At 41.1% G+C, this 25138-nt stretch overlaps 1 protein-coding gene across 1 annotated transcript; it reads left to right on the top strand.

Annotated features, from left to right (window-relative positions):
• Nucleotides 1-694: 694 nt before the first annotated feature.
• On the top strand, nt 695-9953 carry LOC129374411 (scavenger receptor cysteine-rich type 1 protein M130-like). Its single transcript, XM_055052816.1, has 10 exons — nt 695-807; nt 5558-5866; nt 5943-6242; nt 6899-7207; nt 7284-7583; nt 8240-8548; nt 8631-8924; nt 9149-9478; nt 9688-9775; nt 9857-9953. Exons 1-10 carry the CDS (start codon nt 762-764, stop codon nt 9951-9953), a joined length of 2382 nt encoding a protein of 793 aa, XP_054908791.1. The 5' UTR covers nt 695-761.
• The last annotated feature ends 15185 nt before the right edge of the window (nt 9954-25138 follow it).

The following is a 25138-nucleotide window of genomic DNA, read 5'->3' as shown; positions in this document are numbered from 1 at the left end:
AAACAACTTTGGGCCAACCGGCTCGAATTTTGGCTCAGAGCTGAAAAAGTTGAGCTAATAGTTTAGATCTTCATGCATGCATGTTGCTGCAGCAGCATAAAGGGGCTGGTAATGTTTAATATGCTAAATAATAAATGTTTTGAGTTAAATGGACCTAAAATATCTCAGCTCTTTGAAATAAACAACTTTTTCCAGCTGAAGATCTAAAGTTTAGATTCACCCTGAAAAACCCGGTTATGTTGCAATAAAGCTGATAATGTTGCTGACGCTTCAATCCAGATTAGCATCACTCAGCAAGCTCACGGCAGCACACAGAGGCTGAACACCCAGATTAATGTCTAGATTTCTCTCTGTTTCTTCTCTTCATAGCAGCAACACCTGGGCTCAGTTCTGGTCAGCAGTGACTCCTTCCTGCAGGGAAGCTGAGCTGCTGCTCCCAACAACATCAGGTTCCCCTTCAGTGGATCAAACACACCTGGATCCACTCCGGCCACTTGCAGAACAAGCACTGAACTAAACACAGGAACAACAGAGACTGGTGAAAGCCTGAATCCCAGTAGGCCCAGTATGAGCCCAGTATGAACCCATCTTCACCATGAGCTCCTAGGAAGGAGGCGTTTTCTCTGAAAGCAGCCAAAGACGTGAACTGTGACGTTCAGGAAGCAGCAGATAAAACAGCTTAAAGTAGGAAGTCTTCAGAGTCTGGAGCCTCATCCTGATCACATCAAGAGACGAAGCTTCGCTCCACATTCAGAGGAAACATGGACCAAACAGCTCTGATGCTGCTGCTGTGTCTCTGCAGCTCAGGTAGGACTCCACTTTCACACAAAACACTGATATTCACTGGAGTTCAAGTAAAAACGATCGACTGGTAAACATGTTAAATTTTACAATCAAAAACCTGGAAACTGTTTCTGGTCTCAGATCGTAGAGCTGCTGCTGCAGTTAGTGATGTTTATATTGTCTACTTGCTGCTAAGGAGCCAATAACATCAACAGTTGTTGGTTTCAGTGTTTTGATGAAGTAAAGCACTTTGAACTGCCTTGTTGCTGAAATGAGCTATAAAATTAATCTGATTGATTGATTGATAAGGAGAAGCTGCGGAAACTCTGCAGCGGCGCTGAATCTGCGCAGGAAACAGGTGGAGCCGCATAAAATGGCTCCTTCTGCATGAATCCTCTCATCTTCCTCTTGGCTCCACAGGTTCTCTCTGAGGTTCTGGTCAGGCCCGTTTGCTGGCCAACCGAGCCCAGCAGCACCACGGTCACTGGACCAGCTTCTGGTACCGCTGGTGAAAACGTTTGGGCTCCGTCTGACGTGGGAGCGTCTCAGGCAGGATGTGGATCTGGCCTGCTGCAGATTAGAATCAATCAACCAATCAATCAAGTTTATTTGTAAAGCACATTTCAGCACCAAGGCGGTTCAAAGAGCTTTACGTCATAAAAACACAAAAATAAAAAAAGACAGCTTCTCCTTATCAATCAATCAATCAGATTAATTTTATAGCTCATTTCAGCAACAAGTAAACCAGTAAACTGTACATTTGGTCAAAGTGTCGTCGTTACACATCAAATGTTGATCAGTTTCATTGATTATGTTTCTAAAGCAAATCTGACCTGCTGGGTTTTTAGTCCAGATTTAAAGGAACTGAGTGTTTCGGTTGTTTTGCAGAGTTAATTATTGAAACGGCTTTTCAATCATTTTGCCGATGAATGAAAGGTTGGAGATCGGCCTGTAATTCTGCAGCAATGATTCGTTCAGATGGTTTTTATATCAGCGGTTTGAAAACTGCTGGGGGAAACACCTGATGAGAGCGAAGAGTTTACTATTTGAATCGGATCAGATGAAATGACAGGCAGGACTTCCTGAAGAAAAGTTGGGTGTGACATCAAGACAGCAGGAAGAGGAGCTTCATTCATTTATTATGTCTTCTGAGTTTTTAGAGTTCAGTATTTAAAACTGAGTCGTTTTTTCTGCATTTGTTATGTTCAGTATAGCATTGATATTGGATTTAGAGAGGATGTGCAGATTAATCCTCAGTTCTGGTGATTTTCTCTAAAGAAATGTGCAGGCCCAGTTTGGCTGCAGCTCAGGTGGATTGTGAGTCTGTCAGCTGTAGCAAATGAAGCTCAATCATTGTTCATGTTCTGCTTTATGAGCGTTTCCCTGCAATGTTAGTGCAGACGTTGGAGATTTCACCATAAACGTGACGTTGAGTTTCACTCCGTTGACGTTCGGCCCCAACAGAGTCGTCTTGCAGATCTATAATATTGTTTGTTATTGCGCAATAGCCAGCCCCGCCCTAAACCTCACAACTCTTCTGGGCTGACTACTGACCAGCTCTCCATCTAACGGGTCCGGAAAGTTCCTGAAAGCTGGGTATTACCCTGCAGAAGGTCGGAGAGGAACGATCTATCTAAGCCGGTGTGGAGAGGGACTCGTCTAGCTCTAACTACCTACAATCCAGAAGTTATGACCCTCAACATGGTGTTGAAATCTCCCACAATTATTTAACTGTCAGAATCAATGAATGTAACAGATAAAAACCCATTAAAGTCAATAGAGATGTTTTTCCACATATGATGGGATTTTGCATAGAGTTAGCATCAGAGCTCATTTATGGACTTTTACCTCAATTCCCAGATATTGAAGAGTTAAAATGACCCAAATCAATTTTCTTACAGTTTCTATGAATCTTGATGTTTTGTAGCAACCCTTCCTCACTTTTTATGGTTTCTATTCTCACTTCAAAACTGTAATCAGGAGGCGCTGATTCAATTAGTGCAGATGAGTCGTTATTGATATCAACCATGTTTCTGTCAGGAACCAAAGATCAATATTCTGATCAGTGATGAAGTCAGTAACTAAAAGTCGTCTGAAGTTCAGCAGAACCAGTTTAGTGACTTGGTGGCAGAGAGTTGATGAATCTAAGGTTTGATTTTAGATGCTGGATTCAGTGTTTCTGCTTTTTGTAGATTATTTTTGTAGATTATTTTTGTAGATTATTTTGTGATCCGCCCACATGCCGTCCTGTTCACACTGCTGGGGGTTCAGACACTTTCTGCAGGAAGACAGTCGATAAGCTAAAGTCTGAAACCCGATTTAAGGCCACAGAGGCTCATAGTGATGATCAGGATCAGAATCTGGATCAGAATCAAAATCAAAATCAGAATCAGGATCAGAATAAGAATCAGGATCAGAATCACAATCAGATTCAGAACGAGGATCAGAATAAGGAGTAGATTCAGGATCATAATCAGAATCAGGAACAGAATCAGAATCAGGATCAGGATCAGAAACAGGATCAGGATCAGAAACAGGATCAGGATCAGAAACAGAATCAGGATCAGAAACAGAATCAGAATCAGAATCAGGATCAGAAACAGGATCAGGATCAGAAACAGAATCAGGATCAGAAACAGAATCAGAATCAGAAACAGAATCAGGATCAGAATCAGAATCAGAATCAGGATCAGAATCAGAATCAGGATCAGAATCAGAATCAGAATCAGAATCAGGATCAGAATCAGAATCAGAATCAGATTCAGGATCAGGATCAGAATCAGGATCAGAATCAGAATCAGAATCAGAATCAGATTCAGGATCAGGATCAGGATCAGGATCAGAATCAGAATCAGAATCAGAATCAGATTCAGGATCAGAATCAGAATCAGATTCAGGATCAGGATCAGAATCAGGATCAGAATCAGAATCAGGATCAGAATCAGAATCAGAATCAGATTCAGGATCAGAATCAGGATCAGAATCAGCTGATTTCACAACATTTTTACACAAAAACAATTAATTTGACTTGTGTTGGTCTCAGTAAAGACATGAAGAATAAACGGGTAGAAAATGAAAATAATAAGAAACATTTCAGGTCTTACTACAGAGCGTACATAACATTTCAGTCTGGGCTTTAACTAGGCCACTCCAACATAAAGGTTCATTGATCAGAATCATCCATGACAGCTCTGCCTCTAAGAGAAGATAAAATAAACACCATCAACAGGATCCTGTCATCACATCCTAAATCAATCTGTCTTTGCTTTTTCTAACCCAACATGTAAATGTTGTTTCTTCCAGCGCTGGCTGATGAACTCAGACTGGTAGCAGGAAGGAGTCGCTGTGTTGGCAGACTGGAGAAGAAGGAACTGGGAGACTGGAAACCAGTGGAGTTTTGGTACTATAACTGGAACTCTACATCAGTAGCTGGATTGTGCAGACAGCTCCACTGTGGATCTGTGCTGTCGTTACGAAGAGACAAGAGCAACAATGTAGAGATCGTCTGTTCAGGTGATTTCATATCCTGGCCAGTGTCTTCCTGTTCTGCTTCCAACTCCACTTTAAAAATATTCTCACTTCCAGCTCAGTCTGGGCTTCTTCCCCTTCCCCTGGATTCCCTCTGGTAGATTTTCTACTGGACCAATCAGTGAACAGAAGAAGTTGAATGATGACCTTGATTTGCTGTTATTGTAGAAACACAGTCTGTCTGTAGTTTAATCAATGGCAGTGGAGGAAGTTCAGTCCATGTTGGTCACACTTTCAAATATTGAATGAATATCAACAGTCGCCTCATTGGGCTCTTCTCTGTTTTGTGGTGGACAAATTATTGTAAGGTAATATCTGCTGGTTGTATTGTCTTCATCCTAAATGCCAGTGAACTCTCACCAAATGAAGCTGTTTGGTTTGCAAGCACAAGGTTGGGAGATGTTTTCCTGCAGCTGCATGAGAACCAGCCTTGGTATAAAACTCCTGTTGTCTCTGCCTGGGAGTTTTCAATGAGAAATGTTTCACTATAGATCGTCTGATCTGCTCTCTGTATTGAGCACAATGTGCCAATAAACCTGATTGAGTGATTTCATATATCACTGCTTGGTAATTGATTTTATCTGCAACATGTTTACAGCCCAGGAAACTTCCAGTAAACTTAGTGTGGATCTGGTTCATTGCATGTCATGGACAAACATTAGACACTGGGTGAAATTTAAAACCTCAACACAGTCCAGACTCTCTGGATGAACCAAAGTGTGGAACAGAGCGGCTGGTTTTTACCAGGTTAGTGACTGAAGTTTGATTAGATTCAAGGGGAACCAGTGGAGCAGATTCAGGGCTATAAAAACCTCAATGTCACTGAGAAGAAGCTGATCAAATGTTGCACTTCCTCCACAAATTAAGTTCAGAGAGTAAATATGATAGTTTTCTATGATTCTGTCATTAAATCTGTCATTTTCTTTGTAGAAAACAATGATAAAATATTAATAATTGTTAATTCATAGGTTCTTTGTGCTGTTCTAGTTTAATTTTCTCAGTTTGTCTTCAGTTTTTTTTCCATTCATCTCCAGGCCTGCAGTAAAGGCAGATGCTAAAAGTGCAAAGAATATTAAACATGAGATATAAAAATAATAAACTCTTCCCAGCCCCCCTCTCCGCCCGTTCTCCACTAGTTGGTTTGTTCCTCCACACAGAGTCTGAACTGGATTGTAGCTTTGCTGAACAAACTGGAACCAAATTCAGTGAAAATGTTGAAGAAACTTTTTTCTTTCTGCATCCACAGATTCAGTCAGGCTGGTTCCAGGGACCAACCGGTGCTCAGGCAGACTGGAGGTGAAGACCGACCAGTCGTGGTCCTCAGTGTGTGAAAATGACTTTGACCTGCAGGATGCACAGGTGGTCTGCAGGGAGATTGGCTGTGTGCTTCCTTCAGTCCTCCAGGGGGCGCTCTATGGAGAAGCAGAGGCTCCAGTGGGGAGCAGAGAGTTCCTGTGTGAAGGCAGTGAGTCTGCTCTGCTGAACTGCAGCAGCAGGAAGAGTTCAGGTAGAAACAGCTGCTCACCTGGTCAAGCTGTTGGACTCACCTGTTCAGGTAGAGGAGGATCTGCAGACCTGCTGCTGTTCACTGCTTCACTTCCTTCATTAATGAACTCTCTGTCTCTGCTCAGATCAAGACAACATCAGGTTGGTGGGAGAGGCCAGTCGATGTGCCGGGAGACTGGAGATGTTCCATCAAGAAGAGTGGAGACCAGTGGCTGGTTATGATCCTTACTGGGACATGAACTCAGTTGCTGCAGTTTGTGCTGAACTGGACTGTGGTTCTGCTGTTTCAGCAAGAAAATCAGATGAATCTTCAGAGAGACCAGTTTGGAGGATCTGGTCTCTCTGTTTACAGTCAGGATCTGCATTAAAAAACTGTTTACCTGATGATGGAACCAGTGATCAGAGCCTTGAGTTCATCTGCTCAGGTAAATCTGAACTCATATATTTTAAAATGTTTCTTCCATCAGGTTCCAGACGTCTGCAGAGAAACCGTCACCTTTAACTAAGAACCTGAAGCCTTGAGGGAAACTAAAATCATTTAAATATCCAGATAAAGTTCTCAGTTTATTCCAATAGATGAACAAAAACTCATCATTTTGATAACTTTTAATCTCTGCTGCTTTGAAGTCGATGCATCAAAATCCCAGGAGTTCAAGGAAATCAGACATGTTTAAAACCTGAAAATCAACAGGAAATGACTTTTGATCCAAAATGGTGGACTTCCTGTTTTCAGTGGAAATAGCAGGAAAACCTTTTGTTTGTTATGGTTGTTGGCCTGGCTGAACTAGGGGGCGCTGTTCAGCCATATCGCCACATTTATTTTTAATTCCACTGAAATATTCACATTTTCACAGAGATTAAAGTTTGTTAGACATTTAGTGAGTTTATGATCATGTTAAGGCCCAAAATGTGATAAATTCAGCAGAAATAATAATGAATGATAAACTTGCAGGTACAGTCGGTTTCACTTCACTTTGTTTTCTTGACCTTTATTTTCATCAAACTCAGAGATGTTTCCATGAGTATCTAGAAAAATAAAGTTCTGAAATATTTTAAATCTTTTTTCTTTCTGCATCCACAGATTCAGTCAGGCTGGTTTCAGGGACCAACCGGTGCTCAGGCAGACTGGAGGTGAAGACCGACCAGTCGTGGTCCTCAGTGTGTGAAAATGACTTTGACCTGCAGGATGCACAGGTGGTCTGCAGGGAGATTGGCTGTGTGCTTCCTTCAGTCCTCCAGGGGGCGCTCTATGGAGAAGCAGAGGCTCCAGTGGGGAGCAGAGAGTTCCTGTGTGAAGGCAGTGAGTCTGCTCTGCTGAACTGCAGCAGCAGGAAGAGTTCAGGTAGAAACAGCTGCTCACCTGGTCAAGCTGTTGGACTCACCTGTTCAGGTAGAGGAGGATCTGCAGACCTGCTGCTGTTCACTGCTTCACTTCCTTCATTAATGAACTCTCTGTCTCTGCTCAGATCAAGACAACATCAGGTTGGTGGGAGAGGCCAGTCGATGTGCCGGGAGACTGGAGATGTTCCATCATGAAGAGTGGAGACCAGTGGATGTTTGGGATCCTTACTGGAACATGAACTCAGTTGCTGCAGTTTGTGCTGAACTGGACTGTGGTTCTGCTGTTTCAGCAAGAAAATCAGATGAATCTTCAGAGAGACCAGTTTGGAGGATCTGGTCTGACTGTTTTCAGTCAGGATCTGCATTAAAAAACTGTTTACCTGATGATGGAACCAGTGATCAGAGCCTTGAGTTCATCTGCTCAGGTAAATCTGAACTCATATATTTTAAAATGTTTCTTCCATCAGGTTCCAGACGTCTGCAGAGAAACCGTCACCTTTAACTAAGAACCTGAAGCCTTGAGGGAAACTCAAATCATTTAAATATCCAGATAAAGTTCTCAGTTTATTCCAATAGATGAACAAAAACTCATCATTTTGATAACTTTTAATCTCTGCTGCTTTGAAGTCGATGCATCAAAATCCCAGGAGTTCAAGGAAATCAGACATGTTTAAAACCTGAAAATCAACAGGAAATGACTTTTGATCCAAAATGGTGGACTTCCTGTTTTCAGTGGAAATAGCAGGAAAACCTTTTGTTTGTTATGGTTGTTGGCCTGGCTGAACTAGGGGGCGCTGTTCAGCCATATCGCCACATTTATTTTTAATTCCACTGAAATATTCACATTTTCACAGAGATTAAAGTTTGTTAGACATTTAGTGAGTTTATGATCATGTTAAGGCCCAAAATGTGATAAATTCAGCAGAAATAATAATGAATGATAAACTTGCAGGTACAGTCGGTTTCACTTCACTTTGTTTTCTTGACCTTTATTTTCATCAAACTCAGAGATGTTTCCATGAGTATCTAGAAAAATAAAGTTCTGAAATATTTTAAATCTTTTTTCTTTCTGCATCCACAGATTCAGTCAGGCTGGTTTCAGGGACCAACCGGTGCTCAGGCAGACTGGAGGTGAAGACCGACCAGTCGTGGTCCTCAGTGTGTGAAAAAGACTTTGACCTGCAGGATGCACAGGTGGTCTGCAGGGAGATTGGCTGTGTGCTTCCTTCAGTCCTCCAGGGGGCGCTCTATGGAGAAGCAGAGGCTCCAGTGGGGAGCAGAGAGTTCCTGTGTGAAGGCAGTGAGTCTGCTCTGCTGAACTGCAGCAGCAGGAAGAGTTCAGGTAGAAACAGCTGCTCACCTGGTCAAGCTGTTGGACTCACCTGTTCAGGTAGAGGAGGATCTGCAGACCTGCTGCTGTTCACTGCTTCACTTCCTTCATTAATGAACTCTCTGTCTCTGCTCAGATCAAGACAACATCAGGTTGGTGGGAGAGGCCAGTCGATGTGCCGGGAGACTGGAGATGTTCCATCAAGAAGAGTGGAGACCAGTGGATGGTTATGATCCTCACTGGAACATGAACTCAGTTGCTGCAGTTTGTGCTGCACTGGACTGTGGTTCTGCTGTTTCAGCAAGAAAATCAGATGAATCTTCAGAGAGACCAGTTTGGAGGATCTGGTCTCTCTGTTTTCAGTCAGGATCTGCATTAAAAAACTGTTTACCTGATGATGATACCAATGATCAGAGCAATGAGATCATCTGCTCAGGTAAATCTGAACTCATATATTTTAAAATGTTTCTTCCATCAGGTTCCAGATGTCTGCAGAGAAACTAAAACTGGTTTAAATATTACTGACTTTACTGAATCATAAAGTTGTTAGTAATCATGTAGAAACATGCTAGTAACCATGGTAACCAGTCTAGGATCAGCCATCTTGTTTTCCACCTCAGATCAGATCCAGTTGTCTCTGTGTTTCCTCTGCGTTGCCAGGTCTGCTGGTTGAGCCGCTCATCTTCCTCTCTTCCTCCACTGACGGGGTCTCCACAGGCAGAAAGCAGGGGTCTGAGCTCCTCATTGGCTCAGAGTTCAGCATCATGTGCTCCATCAGGCCTCAGTATGCAGGCGGCTCCTTCCAGCTCATCTTCAGCACCTCTAACTACACTCAGAACCAGACCCTGCCAGCTGTTAATCACTCCGCCCTCTTCCTGTTCGCTGCTGCTGGCCACGCCCACCAAGGAACCTACCGCTGCCTTTACCACGTCTACGTTTTCTCCCATAACTTCTGGTCTATGAGCCAGCCTCTCAACCTCACTGTCTCAGGTAAACTCATGGAGTCCATCAGGAGAAGTTCTGCTTCAGGTGAACCAGCAGCTGTCTGCCTCATTCATGAGGTCAGAGAGGAGGATTGATTATATTAATGTTCATGATCTACAGGCAGCATGAAAACCAGGGTCTATGTGATTATTGTACATTTCTAGCTGGACTCATCTGATGAAAGCTGATCCTGAATCTGTTTCATTCATTTTCAGCCCATCTCACTGCTTTGATCACCAGACTGGTTGTCGTCCTGCTGGGAATGCTGGGAATGCTGGGATCCTCCTGCTCCTCTACTATAAGGTACTGCATGTATCATGCATGATGTGTTCAGTTGGGAAAGTTGTTGCCTTGCAGCTGAACCATCCTCTGTTTCCAGGCCAGGAGAAACCAGAAGTCTGGACCAGAAAACATCATGATGAACGTTCTTGATGAAGGATCCAGAGCTGAAGGCGGCTTAGAGGAGGAGGCTGCAGTCTGAAGGAACCAGGAGAAAATCATCTTGGTTTCACATCCACAGGAAGGAGCAGAGACACGTTTCAGACTCCTGGGAATCTGTCCGTCTATGTATCTATGATAAAATGTCTCTGAGCTCCTGCAGCAGGAAGGAAGTTCAACATTCAGAAATTTGTATCTGGACTAAACCTACAGAGTAAAACTTATATAAGAAGGGAAAAGAAAAGAAAACATCCACCAAACAAAATATAACAGAAAACCCACTTGATCAAAATCTGATCATCAACCTGCCTTCATTTGGTCGTAGCTGCAGCAGGGGTGTCCAAAGTGAGGCCCAGGGGCCACTTGTGGCCCTCGCAGCGATTCTGGACGGCCCTTCATTATGGCCTGAATTTGGTTTGACGTACAAATGCAAATTTAAAAACAGAGTTTCCATTGACATTTAAAAAATACGTTTTCTTAATGAAACTGCAACAATTTCTAAAAAACATTTTTTTGATGAAGTTTTCGGATTAGAATCAGGGGATTTTTTGGACTGAATTGAAATTAGTTTATCTATTGAAACTGTAATGTAAACACTGTTTTACATCACACGTCATATGACCAGCCGCCGGCTGTTACTACTGGCAGAAACTATGAAGAAGACAACAGGAAGTAGTTGGAGGATTGTTTTTTTTCCTCGTGTGATTTTAATTGTTTTTATTTGATTGTGTGTTTTTTTCCAAGTTAGTGGAATATTGACAAAGTTTAGTGCAGATTTGTAATGGGGAAGAAGCCGCTAGCTGAATTTCCATTAGCCATATAATCATGCAACTTTAAATTATAAAATTAAATGTAAAATAAAACCATCTCCATTTAAAAAATTTTGTTTTGCTAAAAATACTTGGCACAAGCATGCACTTCTTTTATTTTATCAAAATAGTAATTCAAACTCGGCTTGTGTCAGTAAAGGACGTGCAACATAACGTATCCATCCAGGTTTTTGTTTTTCATTTAATTTATTAGCAATGAGGATGAAAAACATTCAGTGGATTTTAATAACATCCCGTCTTGACCATTTAATACGGTTGTTAAATAAAGCAAGAGTTATCCATAACCTGTTCTAACTGTTGAAAAGACAAAACAAATATGAAAAATATGAAAAATGCATACAAAGGACTATTTGGGCCATGGCAAGAAAATGTTAAAAATAGTTTTACGAGAATAAAATCATAATATTCCAATTTTATTCTCACAATATTATTGACTTTATTCTCAACATGTGATGTTATTCTCCAATTTTTTCTCGCATTTTTTCTCGTATTATAATTTTAATCTCGTATTATAATAATTTTATTCTTGCATGACTTCATTTTTGTAAAATTGCAACTTTTGTCTCATATTATCACCTTGTTCTTGTGATGCTACGAATTTACGATACTCTATCGTAAATTTAAGGTTCATTGTTTTTTTTCTGCAAACCTGAAAGACTTTTATTCTTTTTAAAATCTACAATAATTTCCTCACCCTTTACCTATTTAGTTAAAATAGTGTTTATCGTTCATTTATTATTATTTTTTCTTTTTTTTACTTGAAAGAAAAATAAGTGTAACCAGGTAAAAAATGGGTACATGCCAAATGTATTTGAAAGCCATGTTTTGTTTTGTTTTATTTCACTGACTGGTTGTGATTCTTGTTTTTGCCAGCATGTGGTGCTGTTGTTACAGAAAGGTCTAAAATGACCGGAAATAGAAAAACCTTATTTATGTATCGTAGCACTAAAACGGAAGAGACCTATTGACCAGAAGATCGGAGTCCTCGGTAAAAGAAATGTCGAAGCTACGTTTTGTTAACGGCTCTAGGGAGAGGATGTTAATGTAGTTTTTTTCTGTTTGTTCTCCTTTAGAATTGCCACTGCCGTTTGTTTGTTGTTGTTAGAGTTTAGCTCTGATGCAAAGCTACAGCCCGCCATTTTCACGGAAGCTAATAATTGAAGCTAAAGTTTACATCAGAGAGAGAGAAAAATATTCATCTAAAAAAAAATAAAGAACCCCTTTAATTTGAAGCTCTGTGTGTTGCATTACTCCCGGCTTCATAAGAAATTGAACATTTTTGGGCCTCATGCTAAAAGCTTTGTGCGCCACTGTTTTAATGTCTTAATGCATCCTATTAACACTGCCTGTTAGTATAATCATTAAAATAATCGCTTTCACTCATTTGCAGAGCTCGGCTCTAATTACAAACAAGAATATTGCAAATCCCGCTTTACGGCGCGTGTGACTTGAGATGATAAGAAAGAGTCGTGAGCAAATTAAGTCGTTATGCAGCGAGATGCCGAGGTCAAATTAACGACCCCTGACAATCCATCCAGCGCGGTGACGTCCATCACCTCTTCCCGCCGCCACAGCAGCGGCCGCTGCAGCCGGAGGAATGTAGATGAGCAGCTGCTTATCTCCCAGCATGCCTCTGTTCCGGCTGAAAGCCTGAACAGCTAGCAGTTGGGACTGCTAGCTAAAAGGTTAGTTGTGCTAACTGTAAACACTGATCATAAATATCAGTTCTGCTAATGCTAACACGCTACACCAACATAATATTTAATGAAAGCTAATGCTAAATCACTAAATTCAACCATGTTGACACCCAACATGCGTCAGTGAGAAAGTTTTACAGCACTGCAGAGCGCCCTCAACAGGGTAAAAATTGCTCAGGGTAAAAAAACACTCTTTGCATTTCTGAAAGAGTGTTTTAGTTTATTTTTAAACAGACTGACTCAGTTTCAGTTTTGCAGCTGCTCAGCATTTCCAACTATGTCTTTTTGACATTTTGGCTTAAATTAAAAATTCAATTCTTCAAAATAAATTGTGAGATTGTGCTGTTGCAATATCAGATGCTAATTGCTACACAGAGATATTTACTGCTAGCATGGAGGATAATGGTGATCAGATTTAACACTGACATTTACAGAATTAACAAGCTTGGTGAAATAGTCCAATAGTTGCATTTAAAATGGGCGTTGGAGTTATTGTACGTAGAGAAAAGCAGATCTTAGCTGTTTCTATTCAGCTCCCTTCAGTATTTCTTAGCTTCACAATCATAATGACCTTCGTTGCTCTTTCCAGAATAAAATCCTCTTTGTTTTTCTGCATGTTTCAGAGAAATATTCACATATTTTTGTTCTTGTTTTGTTTTAAATCCAGTATGAGAACAGCTTTCAGCCCGGATCACTTCCCCCTCACAGGCAACAATAGCGGCGTTGAGCAAACTGCAGTGGTGAGAAACCAAACAATCAGTTGGATTTTAAGCCTTTCATGCATGGAGAAGCCAGAGCTTATAGCGCTGCATGTGGGTTGAAGAAAGGAGACAAACACTTTCGCTGCTCTCTAACTCCATGGTGGGAGTTTATAATAGTCTCTCCTGTCATTACACTTAAATAAAAGCTACATTTCCAGCTCCTTAAGATAACTAACCATGAACAGACTGTTCTCAAACAGCGTTATTTGTCCTGTTAACACAAAGTCGTACAAATGGTTCAACTCTACTGAGAATACTGTGCTAAATTCTCCTCTAGAGAATTAAAGTACACGTTTACATTAAAAACGTGTCTAATATTCACTATTGATGTCCTTATTTAACAAGTTTTGGATTTAAAAATAAGGGAAATTTCAAATCAGGTTTATAGGAAATCTAAAATAACTATAAACTGCAATTAGATGCTGAGAAACTGACCTTTGTTGACACTGAAATGCTGTAATAGAGCCTAAATGAAAACACAAAAGGGAATTGAAGCACATTTTCTACACTTTACATATTTATCAACCTTAACTATATGAAATAACGGAGTGAAACAAAGTCATTTCAGTCAGAAATTGCGTTTCATTAGGCAGAAAATTGACCTTAATCACTATTTTTGGCAGAAAAAAAAACTAAATTTGGGCATTTTTGTTAGTTTTCTACTACAATACAATACATTGTACCATATCATAAGACTGCCTTTGGTCTCATTTTTAAAACATTACTTTAATGATTTCAACAAATTAAACAGGAAAAAGATCTTATTATTTTATTTAACTACATCTGTCCCAGACGGACCAGAATGTGGAAGTATTGTAAAGACCAAAATGGAAATAATTCATATAAATAACATTAAAAAAAACAAGATAAGAGAAAAGAAACATTTCCTTCAATATAAAACTTATTCAGGTGTCTCTGGTTTATTTTTCATTCAATTGGTAGAAAATCAAATGAGAGCAGAAATACTTCACAATAAATTCACTCAAGTAAAAGTAGAAAGTGCATTTTCCTAGTAAATGGAAGTAGTTCCTACCCGCTCTTTGCTTTTCCACTCTAGTTGTGTCAGTTTTGTGATTTCTCGTCATTCTCGCTGCTTATGGGCGGCGTTTTATTGGCGCTTCCTGCAGACAGTGATGGTGAGCCGGGTTCCTCTGGCGCAGCAGTCAAACCCACTGCAGTGGCCTCTAAAGGGACGGCTGACTCCATAATGCAGCTGTCAAATGTTTTGGAGTTGTCAGTCGCTGCACTGAGTCCTCTGCCTGGAGATAGGAATCCTTTTCTCAAAATATGCACCAGTGCTGAACGTATTCGCTCAGCCGTCCGAATCGTTGAGTTCGGTTGACCCGGTCGCTTCTGCGAGGCAGGCACACTGCTGAATAAATCTATGTGAAAAAACAAGTGGAACTCATGCAACTTCTTCACAAGGAAATATTTACTATATAATAACAATTCTGGGTTTTAGGAGCTGGTTAGTTTCAATGTTGCTGCCATGATTCAGTGTATTTTCAGTTGATTTAATTTTTGAGCCTTCCTTGCTGGTCTGTCATGATAAAACTATTAGCAGAACCCTTAAAACTTCAATTTCCCAAAGCCAGGAAGAATCACACAGCGGTGCATTCTCATGTTTGGTTCTCTTTAATCCTTTGCCTAGAAAGTCCAGTTCGTTTGGGGCGGTGTGAATCAAACCTCGAACTGAACTCTGACTCGGTTCGAATGCCAAAATCACAAAGTGGACTACAGTGCAGGGCATTCTGGGTAAATATAACCAAAACAAACGAGCTAGGCTAACGCTAGCAGGAGAAAGTGATTTTTCACACAGAAAAAGAGAAATCCTAAAACAGCTAAAATCTGACCTGATGCTACTCCATGTTATTTTGCACCTTGTGAAGAAGGAAGTTGTGCTCAGTGCCGCCTAAAGGTTTTGTTGTTTCCTCCGGTCGTTTTTGATGCAGCGCCCCCCACAGGCGAGGAGGGGAACAGGCTTTTCAAAGGATTTGTTTGGTTGGTTTGACTTAGAGGAGTGAAAAAGAGAACCGCCCTCCGTGATACAACTCATTTAAAGGCTCCCACATACTTCATCTTAAAGCCAACATTCGTGGTTATGAGACGTTCATATTCTCTAAACACACCTTTCAAAAATGGTCGATTTCACACACATCACACCTGCAGCACGCAGGAAAGTTAAATCGAAAGAATGACAACTTTACACCCAATTTCTGTCCAGGAGATTTTCACCATTTGATCATTTCTGCAGTTATTTTGTGAAGAATTATACAAATGCACATAATTTCTCTGACAAACTTTCCTCAAAAGTATCAATGTTGCCTTCGGATGCTAAATGGAAGCGGACTGTTTTTAACATTTCCAAATCTTTCGTCCAATCACACAACTCACCGCAAAGATCTCAGTGAAATAGTTTGAAGAACGCCTCGCATTCGGCTTGTTCTAATGCACCAACCGGCAGCGGGAAAAGATTTTATGAAAGGCCTTCCAGTTTTCCTGGTAACGGCTGATTTTCTTATTCTGTCTTTTCTGTGGTTGAAACATCTGAGGAGCTGAAAGCAGAATCAGTAGAATGAATATACATTCATTTACATAAATGACACTAATTGGCACAGACACGGTGCTACTACATCATTATCACATTATTACTACTCTATCCGAAACGCAGCCACGTTTTAACCTGTGAAATTACGACGTGGACTTTTGTGGGAATGGGTTTTCCTTTAAACTTTCTCACTGAAAAGGCCAGATCTGGCACCTCAGGAACCACATTTTCTGCTCTGACAACCTGATTTAAAACCGGTAGTTAATGAGGGGAATCCTGCTGCTCGATGCTCAGCGTTCGCAATGCAAGATGAAAAGGGATTTCTGCTCCCTGCTCATTTGCAAACCCACCTTTTTAAAATAAAAAGTCTACAACAACCCCGGTCACACTATCCTGCATGTCTTAGACGAACTTTAGATCCATCATAACGTCAAGCATAATCGCTTCCTCAGATTCAGGCTTCTGGGACTTTTAAAGGTGGGCAGCGTAGTCTTTTCATCTTTATTGCAATAGTTTGCGATAACAATAAAAATGACTGAAAAAAAAACACTTATTTTCTAAGAAACTATGGCTGTGAATGCACCACAAACACATTTATTCCCATTTATTTCCAGAGGTCGTGATTTAAATCACCAAACTGCATACAGTAACTACATTTAATCGTATTTTAAAATGTAAACGTTCATATAAAAAAAATCTGATCATGCTTTTAGTTTTAGTTTCTTTTAAGGCTAAAAGAGAAATCTTATGAAACGTTCTCTTGTTTCATTGAATTTCATGAGGCTATTTAATTAAATCAGAAGTCTTAGTTACTTGATCTGTTTGTTTTGTTTTATGAAAGCAGGTCTCAGTGAGACAATAAAGGTCAAATAAAAATAAACTGATTGAGACAATGATGAATCGAAAGTCTTAACATGATAAGAAATTTCTCTAGATAAATTATAAATAATAGAATAAATGCCGACACCAATCGGCTCTTCAGATTATAAAAACGTTACATGTTGTTTAGAAACTCAAATTTTGTGCATGAAAACGCTGGAGAACTAAAAGACGTTTCTATTTCTCGCCATCCGTAGAACGAAACCGGGTGATGTAGGTCTGACTATGAACTTAGAGCGAGAAAAGTTTGGTTTTCAGTTATTCTTCTGTGGCTTTTCTGCATTATTTTCTCTTTGCTGTGGCACTGTGTGTCAGCTGTGCTACATGCAGACTTGTTGCCACCATATGTTTCAGGATTCAACACCAAAAAACTCTAAAATCTTTCCTACACAAAGGACAGAACATTCAGTTTGTTGCAGTTTCATGTTTTCAGGTTTTATGTTTATTTTGCAATTATTAGTTAGTGACCGCTTTGGGAGATTAGCTACCGATGCTATTAGCTAAGCCAACACAGTGGTAGTTGTTTAGCTGATTTAGACTGGGATCTATCTGAGTTTATGTGTGGTACTGGGTCGCCTTGTTTATTTATTTCTTAACTGAACTGAAACACCAAATTCCACAGCACAGCTACATGTTAAGATTGTCATAATCAAGCTAGCATGACTAGCTGAACAACTTCCCTCTTTCTCGCCTTTTAGTTAAAATGTTTTCCTGAGTTTATCTAGTTGTTGCTGTTTTGACATTTAGTTTCTTTCTCTTTCATATATCATGCGATTTAGCTCCTTTATGTTGAAACCAATGCAAGTCATCGTCGCCTAGCAGTTCTTTGGATCTTGCGCGTGACGTCATGTTTTGGTGAAAGCTCATCCCGCTGGCTGGCTGGCCGGTGTGTTCGTGAATGCGCTGTCCGTAGCTGCCAGTCTCCCATGCAGGCTCACTGTGGCGCTGAAGTGGCAGACAGACCACCGCAGCGCGTTTACCTGCCGCCGCACTGACAGCCCCTCATAAATCACGGCTATCTCCCACCGGTGGCACACGCCGCTTTTGTCCTTCACGCAATGTGGGCCTTCCTCCATGATGTCTGCAGGCAGTTTGGACTCTGCAGGGCCACTGGAGGCCAACGCAATATTCACATGGACGCTCCCAAACTTCTGATGAACATTAATCACACACGTCCCTGATTATCAATCAGATGCATTTTAACATTGAGGCTGATTTCATCCGGTGCCGCTTGTCTGAAGCAGAGCGGATCACTTCATCGCTTCACGCAGACTGTAATCCTGAAGCTGCTGTCGGCTTTTCTCACAGCTGGAAAACAGCTGACCTGCAGCTATGAGGGGCAGAGGCTTCTGCTGGGATGTGAGGTGAAGTCAGCTCCCGCCTTGTTTACATGTAAACAGACAGAGCCGGGCAGAGGAGCCCAAAACTGGACCCAAAACTGGTATTTACCCAGAATGCCCTGCAACGTACTCCACTTTCTGAATTCAAACCAAGCCAAAGTTCACTTCAACAGAACCGAGACCGAGGTTTGTGGGCGCACCAGAGTTTGGTGATTTGGCTTGATTAGCTTTCACACCTCACCAAACGAACCGGGCTTTCTCGACAAGCGGATTGGAGTTGGGTCACAGCGGGGCAAACGGGGCTGATGTGAACGCACCGACAGTCGTTTCTCCACCACATCTAATGTAATTCAGAGACGGCTCATGTAAAGTCCGGTGCTGTAAGAACAGGAAGCGCTGACAGAACTTCGCTTGCTCTCCTGCTGCTGCGCCTGAATTCTCCAGTTGTTGTGTGCGCCGGTCTTGTTAGCCCAGTCATTTGTTTTACTGGTGTTTTCACCACACTGGGGACCCATTGCCATGCAGATTCTGCACATATATCAAGGGAAACTGGGAATGCTCATCTGTAATGAGGCTCTCCAACCCACTGAGGACGAATATTGACATTTATGTGATTCTCTGACTGCAGCAAAGCAGCTAATTTGTCCATTTTCTCCTCATCATTGTTATTCTCCTCCGTTTGTGTCCTTGTGCCTTAAAGATCTGACTGATTAGAGCTTCAAATGTTATTAACGAGAGGCAGAAAACGCTCCAGCCCTCTGGTGATGGGATGTCACCGAAATGAAGCAGCAGATGATTAAAACACTCAGGTGTTTGGGATTTTAAAGGAAAACCGCTGAAATTTATAAAACCCGTTTTCTTCTGTGACGTTCAGGTTTCATGGAACAGCAAAAAGAAACTGACGCCTAACGCCAGATGGGTTTGTGCTGCAAAACGTTTGTGCTGCAAAAACGTTTGTGCTGCAAAAACGTTTGTGCTGCGGTCATTTTGAAGTCATTGCTAAAAAGGTTTCCAGAGGTCATGAAAGGTCAAATTTAGTCTGTTCTTCAAATCGATCGACTCACCATTTGTGCTGCTTTTGCTTTGAAGATGATGACCTTTGATGACCTCTTGAGACGTTTTTATTAACGTCTTTAAAATGATCACAGCACAAAAACTTTTGCTGCAAAAGCTTTTGACACCAATTTTGTTAAATTTTTTAGAAGGTGGGGGATTTTTTTAATCTTCATGTTTGTGTGACGATAAAAAATCGTCATGCCAGAAACTGGCTGCTTTTATGGGCGACTGTGGCTGTGTCTTGCAATCGGAAGGTTGCGGGTTCGATTCCAGTTTCCTCCTGCCACATGTCGATGTGTATAAATGTGTTTGTGAGTGAGAAGGGGGAATGTGATTCTAGCTGTGAGTGGTCAAAATTACTGGAAAAGCTCTATATAAGTTGAGTCCATTTACCATTTTGAAAAACTGGTCAATTTTCACCAGTTTCCGGATTCTGGTGTGAACCCGACCGACCAGAACTAACATGAGCTCTTCATTTTGACTCAGTTCAGGGTTTAGGAACAACTAAAGGTGACAAAATGCTTTTCTGTTGATAGATATCAATTTTTATACACTTTCATTAATGGCAGAAGAGAAAAAGACTTAAATCCCTTTCAGACAAGTGAGAATTTGGATCCATCATAAAACACTAATAGATCCAAATCAGACATATGTTAATGTTTTCTAGGTGAGATGCTCATATCTCCTTTCTCCTTTCATGCCACGAAACTTTCCAGAAATCAAAATGCAGTTCACCACCAGCACAAACCTACCAGCGTTGAATGAAACTGCGGGTAGAACAGAGCAGGGATTTGTCACATGTGTTAGTCACTGGGTGATACTCAGGCTCCCAGCAGGACCGCGGTTCAGCCCACACGCTGCTTTTCCACGCCAAAATCTGGGTACAGAAAAATCATCTGAATGCAGAATCAGGACGGCAGCTTTTCAAAAGCCCTTCGTTTAAACACAATCCTCTTTTCTCAGCGCAGTGGCAGCTAAAACACACAAACAGGAATTATAATCCAGACTGAAGTGGAGATTTTATGCATCAGTTTTGGTCTGAAAAAGTAAAGAAATCCAAACCTGTTAAAAGAAGAATATCAACATTTTGTCATGGGACCAAAACCACCATCTGAAAGCTAAAATCCACTATGAACACATAAAATGATCTATTTTAATGGATCAAGCATCAAATGTACCTTTATGTGCAGGAATACGCCCAACAGGAACCATGTTAGGACAAACAGCAGAGGTAAAAATACAATCTCAACAAGATCTCTGAAAACAACTCAAAGTTCTTATGATAAATGATATGATAAATGCTCACTGCTGGCACATTAACTGTGCAGAAAGTTAAAAACCAGAAACTTCATTTATTACTAGATACTCAGTGAAACGACCTGCAAGTCGGTTTCTTCTCACTTCAATAAGATATTTACACCAGAAATGCTCGATTTGGTGTTTTTAAAGTGTGACATGGAAAACATTTCTTGCTTCACTGCAAAAAAACGTTTTATAAAAACACAAAGCTTTACCAAACACTTTGAGATTGGTTTCCAGTGTCATTTCTTATCTTTGTACATTTAAAATGAGTCAAAACTAACCTAAAATTAACTTTTCAGCAGGAAGCAGGAGCTTGTTTTAATTCTTTAATATTTATGAAGTAACGCTTGTTAAACTGTCAGATTTGTTTACTTAAAATCTTTGTTATAACTGAAATAATCTGCCAATAGATTTAGGAATTAAACCTCCTATATCTTGATGAAAAGTTATTTTTAAGTCAGTTTTGTCTTATTTCAAGTGTATAAAGATATTCGCTCTATAAACTAGACAACAATTTGTTGTATTAAAGACCAGCTGACCAGTGTGTTTTAAATCAATATTAAGGATTTTTCTCATGAAACAAGCTCCTGCTGAAAAGTTACTTGTCAGTTCATTTAGTCTCATTTTAAGTGAATTAAGATATTTGCGCTTTATGAGACAGATACTTGGTAAATCGGGTGTTTTTGCAGGAAGCATCACTGGGCTTTTTTCCAGCAGCGTTTCCCGAAGCTCCTGCTGCTGCGCCGCCTTTTGTTTGAATCTCCTGCAGTGGCTTTGTCTCGTTTGCCACTCCTCTTGCTAAGGATGGAAAGTTTGTTTTCTCCCTGCCTTTGTTGGAAGCTGCAGTTTTCCGTTTTGTTTTTAGCAGGCGTCGTTTCTCTTGTTCTCCTCCGTTTTTGTTTTCTCCTCTCCAGCTGTCGCTACCTACTACATGTGGTGCTACCTTTGCCCCTTTCCACAGAAATGTTTGCTCTGACAAGCGCCTCCACGCGGCGCGGGCCCCACGCGGCCGGCTGCAGATGTGTCCTTTCCTGTCCCGCTTCCTGTGACTGGGCCCCGGCGCGGCGACCCCGGCGCGGCGACCCCGCCTGGCCCCGCCGTGACGCCGCTCTTCGCCCGAGTCCTCTGCTGTCATCTGCTTCTTTTGTTTCGGTTGTTGATCTGCAGCTTTTCTTGAATATTTTTTATTACATGTAGGAAGAATCTCTTCTTCATCTCCTTCAGCTGCATCAATTAATGCCACTTAGTTTTAAATATTCTTATTTGAATCTGTGCCTGGAATGTTGTTAGCTGCTGCTGGGTCTGTCTTGATAAGCAATAAATCAATTAATCTCATGATGAACTAAAAAGATATCAATAATTTATGGTTGCATTATTTTTGTTTTTCTCTTTTTTATTTCTTTCTACCAAAAACTGGATGATAAAAGTTTTCAGTCGGGTGTTTTGGTCTCTGCTAGTCATTTTCTGAAGGACAATTTTATTTACTTTATCATTAATTTTATTTGTTGCTTCTGTAGTGACAGGAATACATGTTAGCGAATGTTATTAGCTCTTGCTAATGCTGAGCTAACGCTGTTAGCTCTTGCTAATGCTGAGCTAACGCTGTTAGCTCCTGCTAATATAGTAAATACGTTTGTTTAAACTGGTGTCTCGTGTTGTTTTTGCTGACCTTCATGACCTTGACCTCTTATGTTTTGTTATAGGCCGGAGTTACCAACCCGCGTTATTAACTCGGCATGCATAGTGCAGGTTAAGAAGCTACAACATCCATAAGTGGAAATGTAATAAAAATATCAATGTTTGAAGCAATTATGAGGTTTTCTTTGCATCACAAACAGCCTGCAGGTTTAGGGCAACATTAGCAAACACTTTTCAAAAAGCTTTTTAATTAAGTACATTATTAAACGACTTAAATGATGTTTCTTTCTTTGATCTGTTAACTTATGGAGTGGAAAATTGTTCAACTTTAGAGAAAAAACACAGAAAATTCAAACTTGACCAGCAAATGAATGAAATGAAGCTGTTTGTAGGAAATTATCCTTATTATCTTACAACTGAATGCAGAAACATACTAACATCATTTAACACTTATGGAAAACTACTTTGTCATTTTTGCTCACCAGCTGCTATCGTTCAGAAGAAAGTGAGCTTCAGCCTTTCCAAACATTTGTCCCAAAAGTTTTAGAAAGCGACTCAAGGTTCAGGCACAAACGAATCCCCTCCCACCGCGACGCACACAGCTCCTCTGCTGCAGCTCCTCTGCAGCTCCTGCAGTAGCAGGAGCTGCTGCTCCTGTGCAGCTCCTCTGCTGCTCCTGTGCAGCTCCTCTGCAGCTCCTGCAGCAGCTCCTCTGCAGCTCCTGCAGCAGCTCCTCTGCAGCAGCAGGAGCTGCTGCTCCTGTGCAGCTCCTCTGCAGCTCCTGTGCAGCTCCTCTGCAGCTCCTCTGCAGCTCCTGCTGCAGCTCCTCTGCAGCAGCAGCTCCTGCTGCTGCAGAGGAGCTGCTGCTCCTGTGCAGCTCCTCTGCAGCTCCTGTGCAGCTCCTCTGCAGCAGCTCCTCTGCAGCAGCTCCTCTGCAGCAGCTCCTCTGCAGCAGCTCCTCTGCAGCAGCTCCTCTGCAGCAGCTCCTCTGCAGCAGCTCCTGCTGGGATGCCGGGTCACCAGTTGCTTGTGGTGTTGCCATGTAGTGTAATCTGATGAACAACAAAGCGGAGGGTCTTCAGATTTTACCTCCACGGCTCTGGTAAATATCCACTAGCATAAACACAAACGCTCTGCCAAAGAAAAGCTGATAGCAACCAGCTAATTGTGGTGGAAAACTGGAGGCAAAATCCGATTTACGCCACAAATAAATAAAGGATTTTCAGGTTTTATTGTTTCAAACAGGAGCCAGAAAGTGAGAAGGTGACCTGCTGGAAACCAGAGAGTTGTTGTGCGATGCTGGAGCCAGCCAGCAGCAGAGCAAGGTAACCTTTTCTCTAATTGATGTGTGTGAGTGCGGCGCACACCAGGCGGCCATATTGTGAGGGAGCGCGGAGGAGCCGGGGCCCCAGCATGCGGCGCGCTGCGACGGGGGGGGTTGATGCAGCTGTGCAGTTTGACTGATGCGCTGCAATCAGACAGCGGCGTAATGGGCTCAGTCTGAGAGGGAAGCTTTCATTCACATCCACACTGGAGAAATTATGAAAAACCTTTCTGGCTGCAGCACGAAATGAAAACCAACCTGGATTACAAACAGTTGTTATAGTTTATTAAAAACATAAATGATCTGGTCTTTAATGTAGTTATATAAATCTACTCTCAGATGAACGATGCATTAGTGACCCGATCATCACCAGTCTGTATAAAACTCTGAAACCAGCAGTGTGTGTTTAAAACCATCAGCTGCCAATCATCCAGAACCCTACAGGCCTCAGTTATGATGCTAAAGGTCAAAGTTCAAACGGGAAAGCATGTTTAGAACGACTGAAGGATCCAAACCGTGATGAACTGGAGGATGATGAACAGGAAAGGATGTTAACTGAAAGAACGTAACCAGAACAGTAATTACATCAAAAGTGTATAAAAAATGTAAAATAAAATGTTGAACCAGAACTCTTGAAACATTTTTAGTGAAGTTTCTGCTTCCCTGTTAAATGAAGCAGAAACTGTTGATGCTTCTAGCTGCAGACGCTAACTGCCTCTGCTAACGGTTCACTAAAGGAACGACGTATTATAGGCAAGAAAATGTTTGATTTTATAAAGGAATTTAATTATTTATTTGCATTTAATGCATTTCTAGTATTATGTCAAATATGAGTGGTTAAATGAGAAACATGCAGAATATGGATGGATGGATTTTTGTTCCTGCTGCCGTCGCTCTGCAGCACAAACACTCTACACGTGTTTCCAGTGACGGTGAGAACGTATCCGATTCATATGCGCCTCGGTTTGCTGAGTCGTCGGGTTTCCACCCAATCAGCTCTTAAAGGGCCCGTTTTCCTGGCACTGAATGCGTTGTTTGTGCCGTTTCCATGTCTGCTCATTAGTCGCCTTAATGCAAATTCACTCAGCATTGTTCAGATGTGAATCAGCATTGCTCTGGTAACGACTGCTAGAAAAGCAATTACTTTTGTAATCATGGCTTCCCTTGTAATGACTTCTCTTCAAATAACGTTTTTTGTTTTATGTCAGTTATAATTACTGAAAGTATTCGTGTTTGATAAATGGCAGAAAGATTAGTGAGAAATGTAATTTTTATTTTTGCAGTCCTCTGAAAACATTTGGTCAGTATCAGGGAAACCGTCTTTTAATCCGTATGACTTGGGTCCAACCTTCTGGGTTTCCTGTCAGAAGCTTGAGGAAGAAAATGACAAAATGCTACAAACACGGTAAATAGGAGCAGAAGTCCTCCAGGCCACCAGGGGGAGTCGATCAGCAAATCATTTTAGACCAAAATTACACAAGTTTTGGGGGTTTTTATTCCAGGTTAGTTTCAGTTTGTTGCGACTATTTGCTTGTCTAGTTCAGTTAGCTTTGAGTCAATTTTAAAGTGTGTTTACAAGTTTCTGTCAGTTTTAGTTTTCTCATACTTTGATTAATTTTTGTATTGCGTATTGTGATCATGTGCACAACGATTTGGAAATTAATACTCCACAGAAGACACAATTTAGAAAAAAATTATTCAATGACTGCTGAACAACCGACTGCCTGGTGTTTTACCCCGGATTTTGCTGTCGCCATCTTGCGGACTAGCATAAGTGCAAACAGTGACTTAAACGGCTTTTCTTTAAAAAAAAGTTCAAAAGGCTAAAAAATATTCATAAAAATGAAAACAAA

This window comes from Poeciliopsis prolifica, unplaced genomic scaffold (genome assembly GCF_027474105.1).
Source record: "Poeciliopsis prolifica strain line A6 unplaced genomic scaffold, Auburn_PproV2 SCAFFOLD036, whole genome shotgun sequence".
NCBI lineage: Eukaryota > Metazoa > Chordata > Actinopteri > Cyprinodontiformes > Poeciliidae > Poeciliopsis > Poeciliopsis prolifica.
The sequence above is the reverse complement of the archived record's forward strand: the minus strand, read 5'-3'. Positions and strand labels throughout refer to the sequence as shown.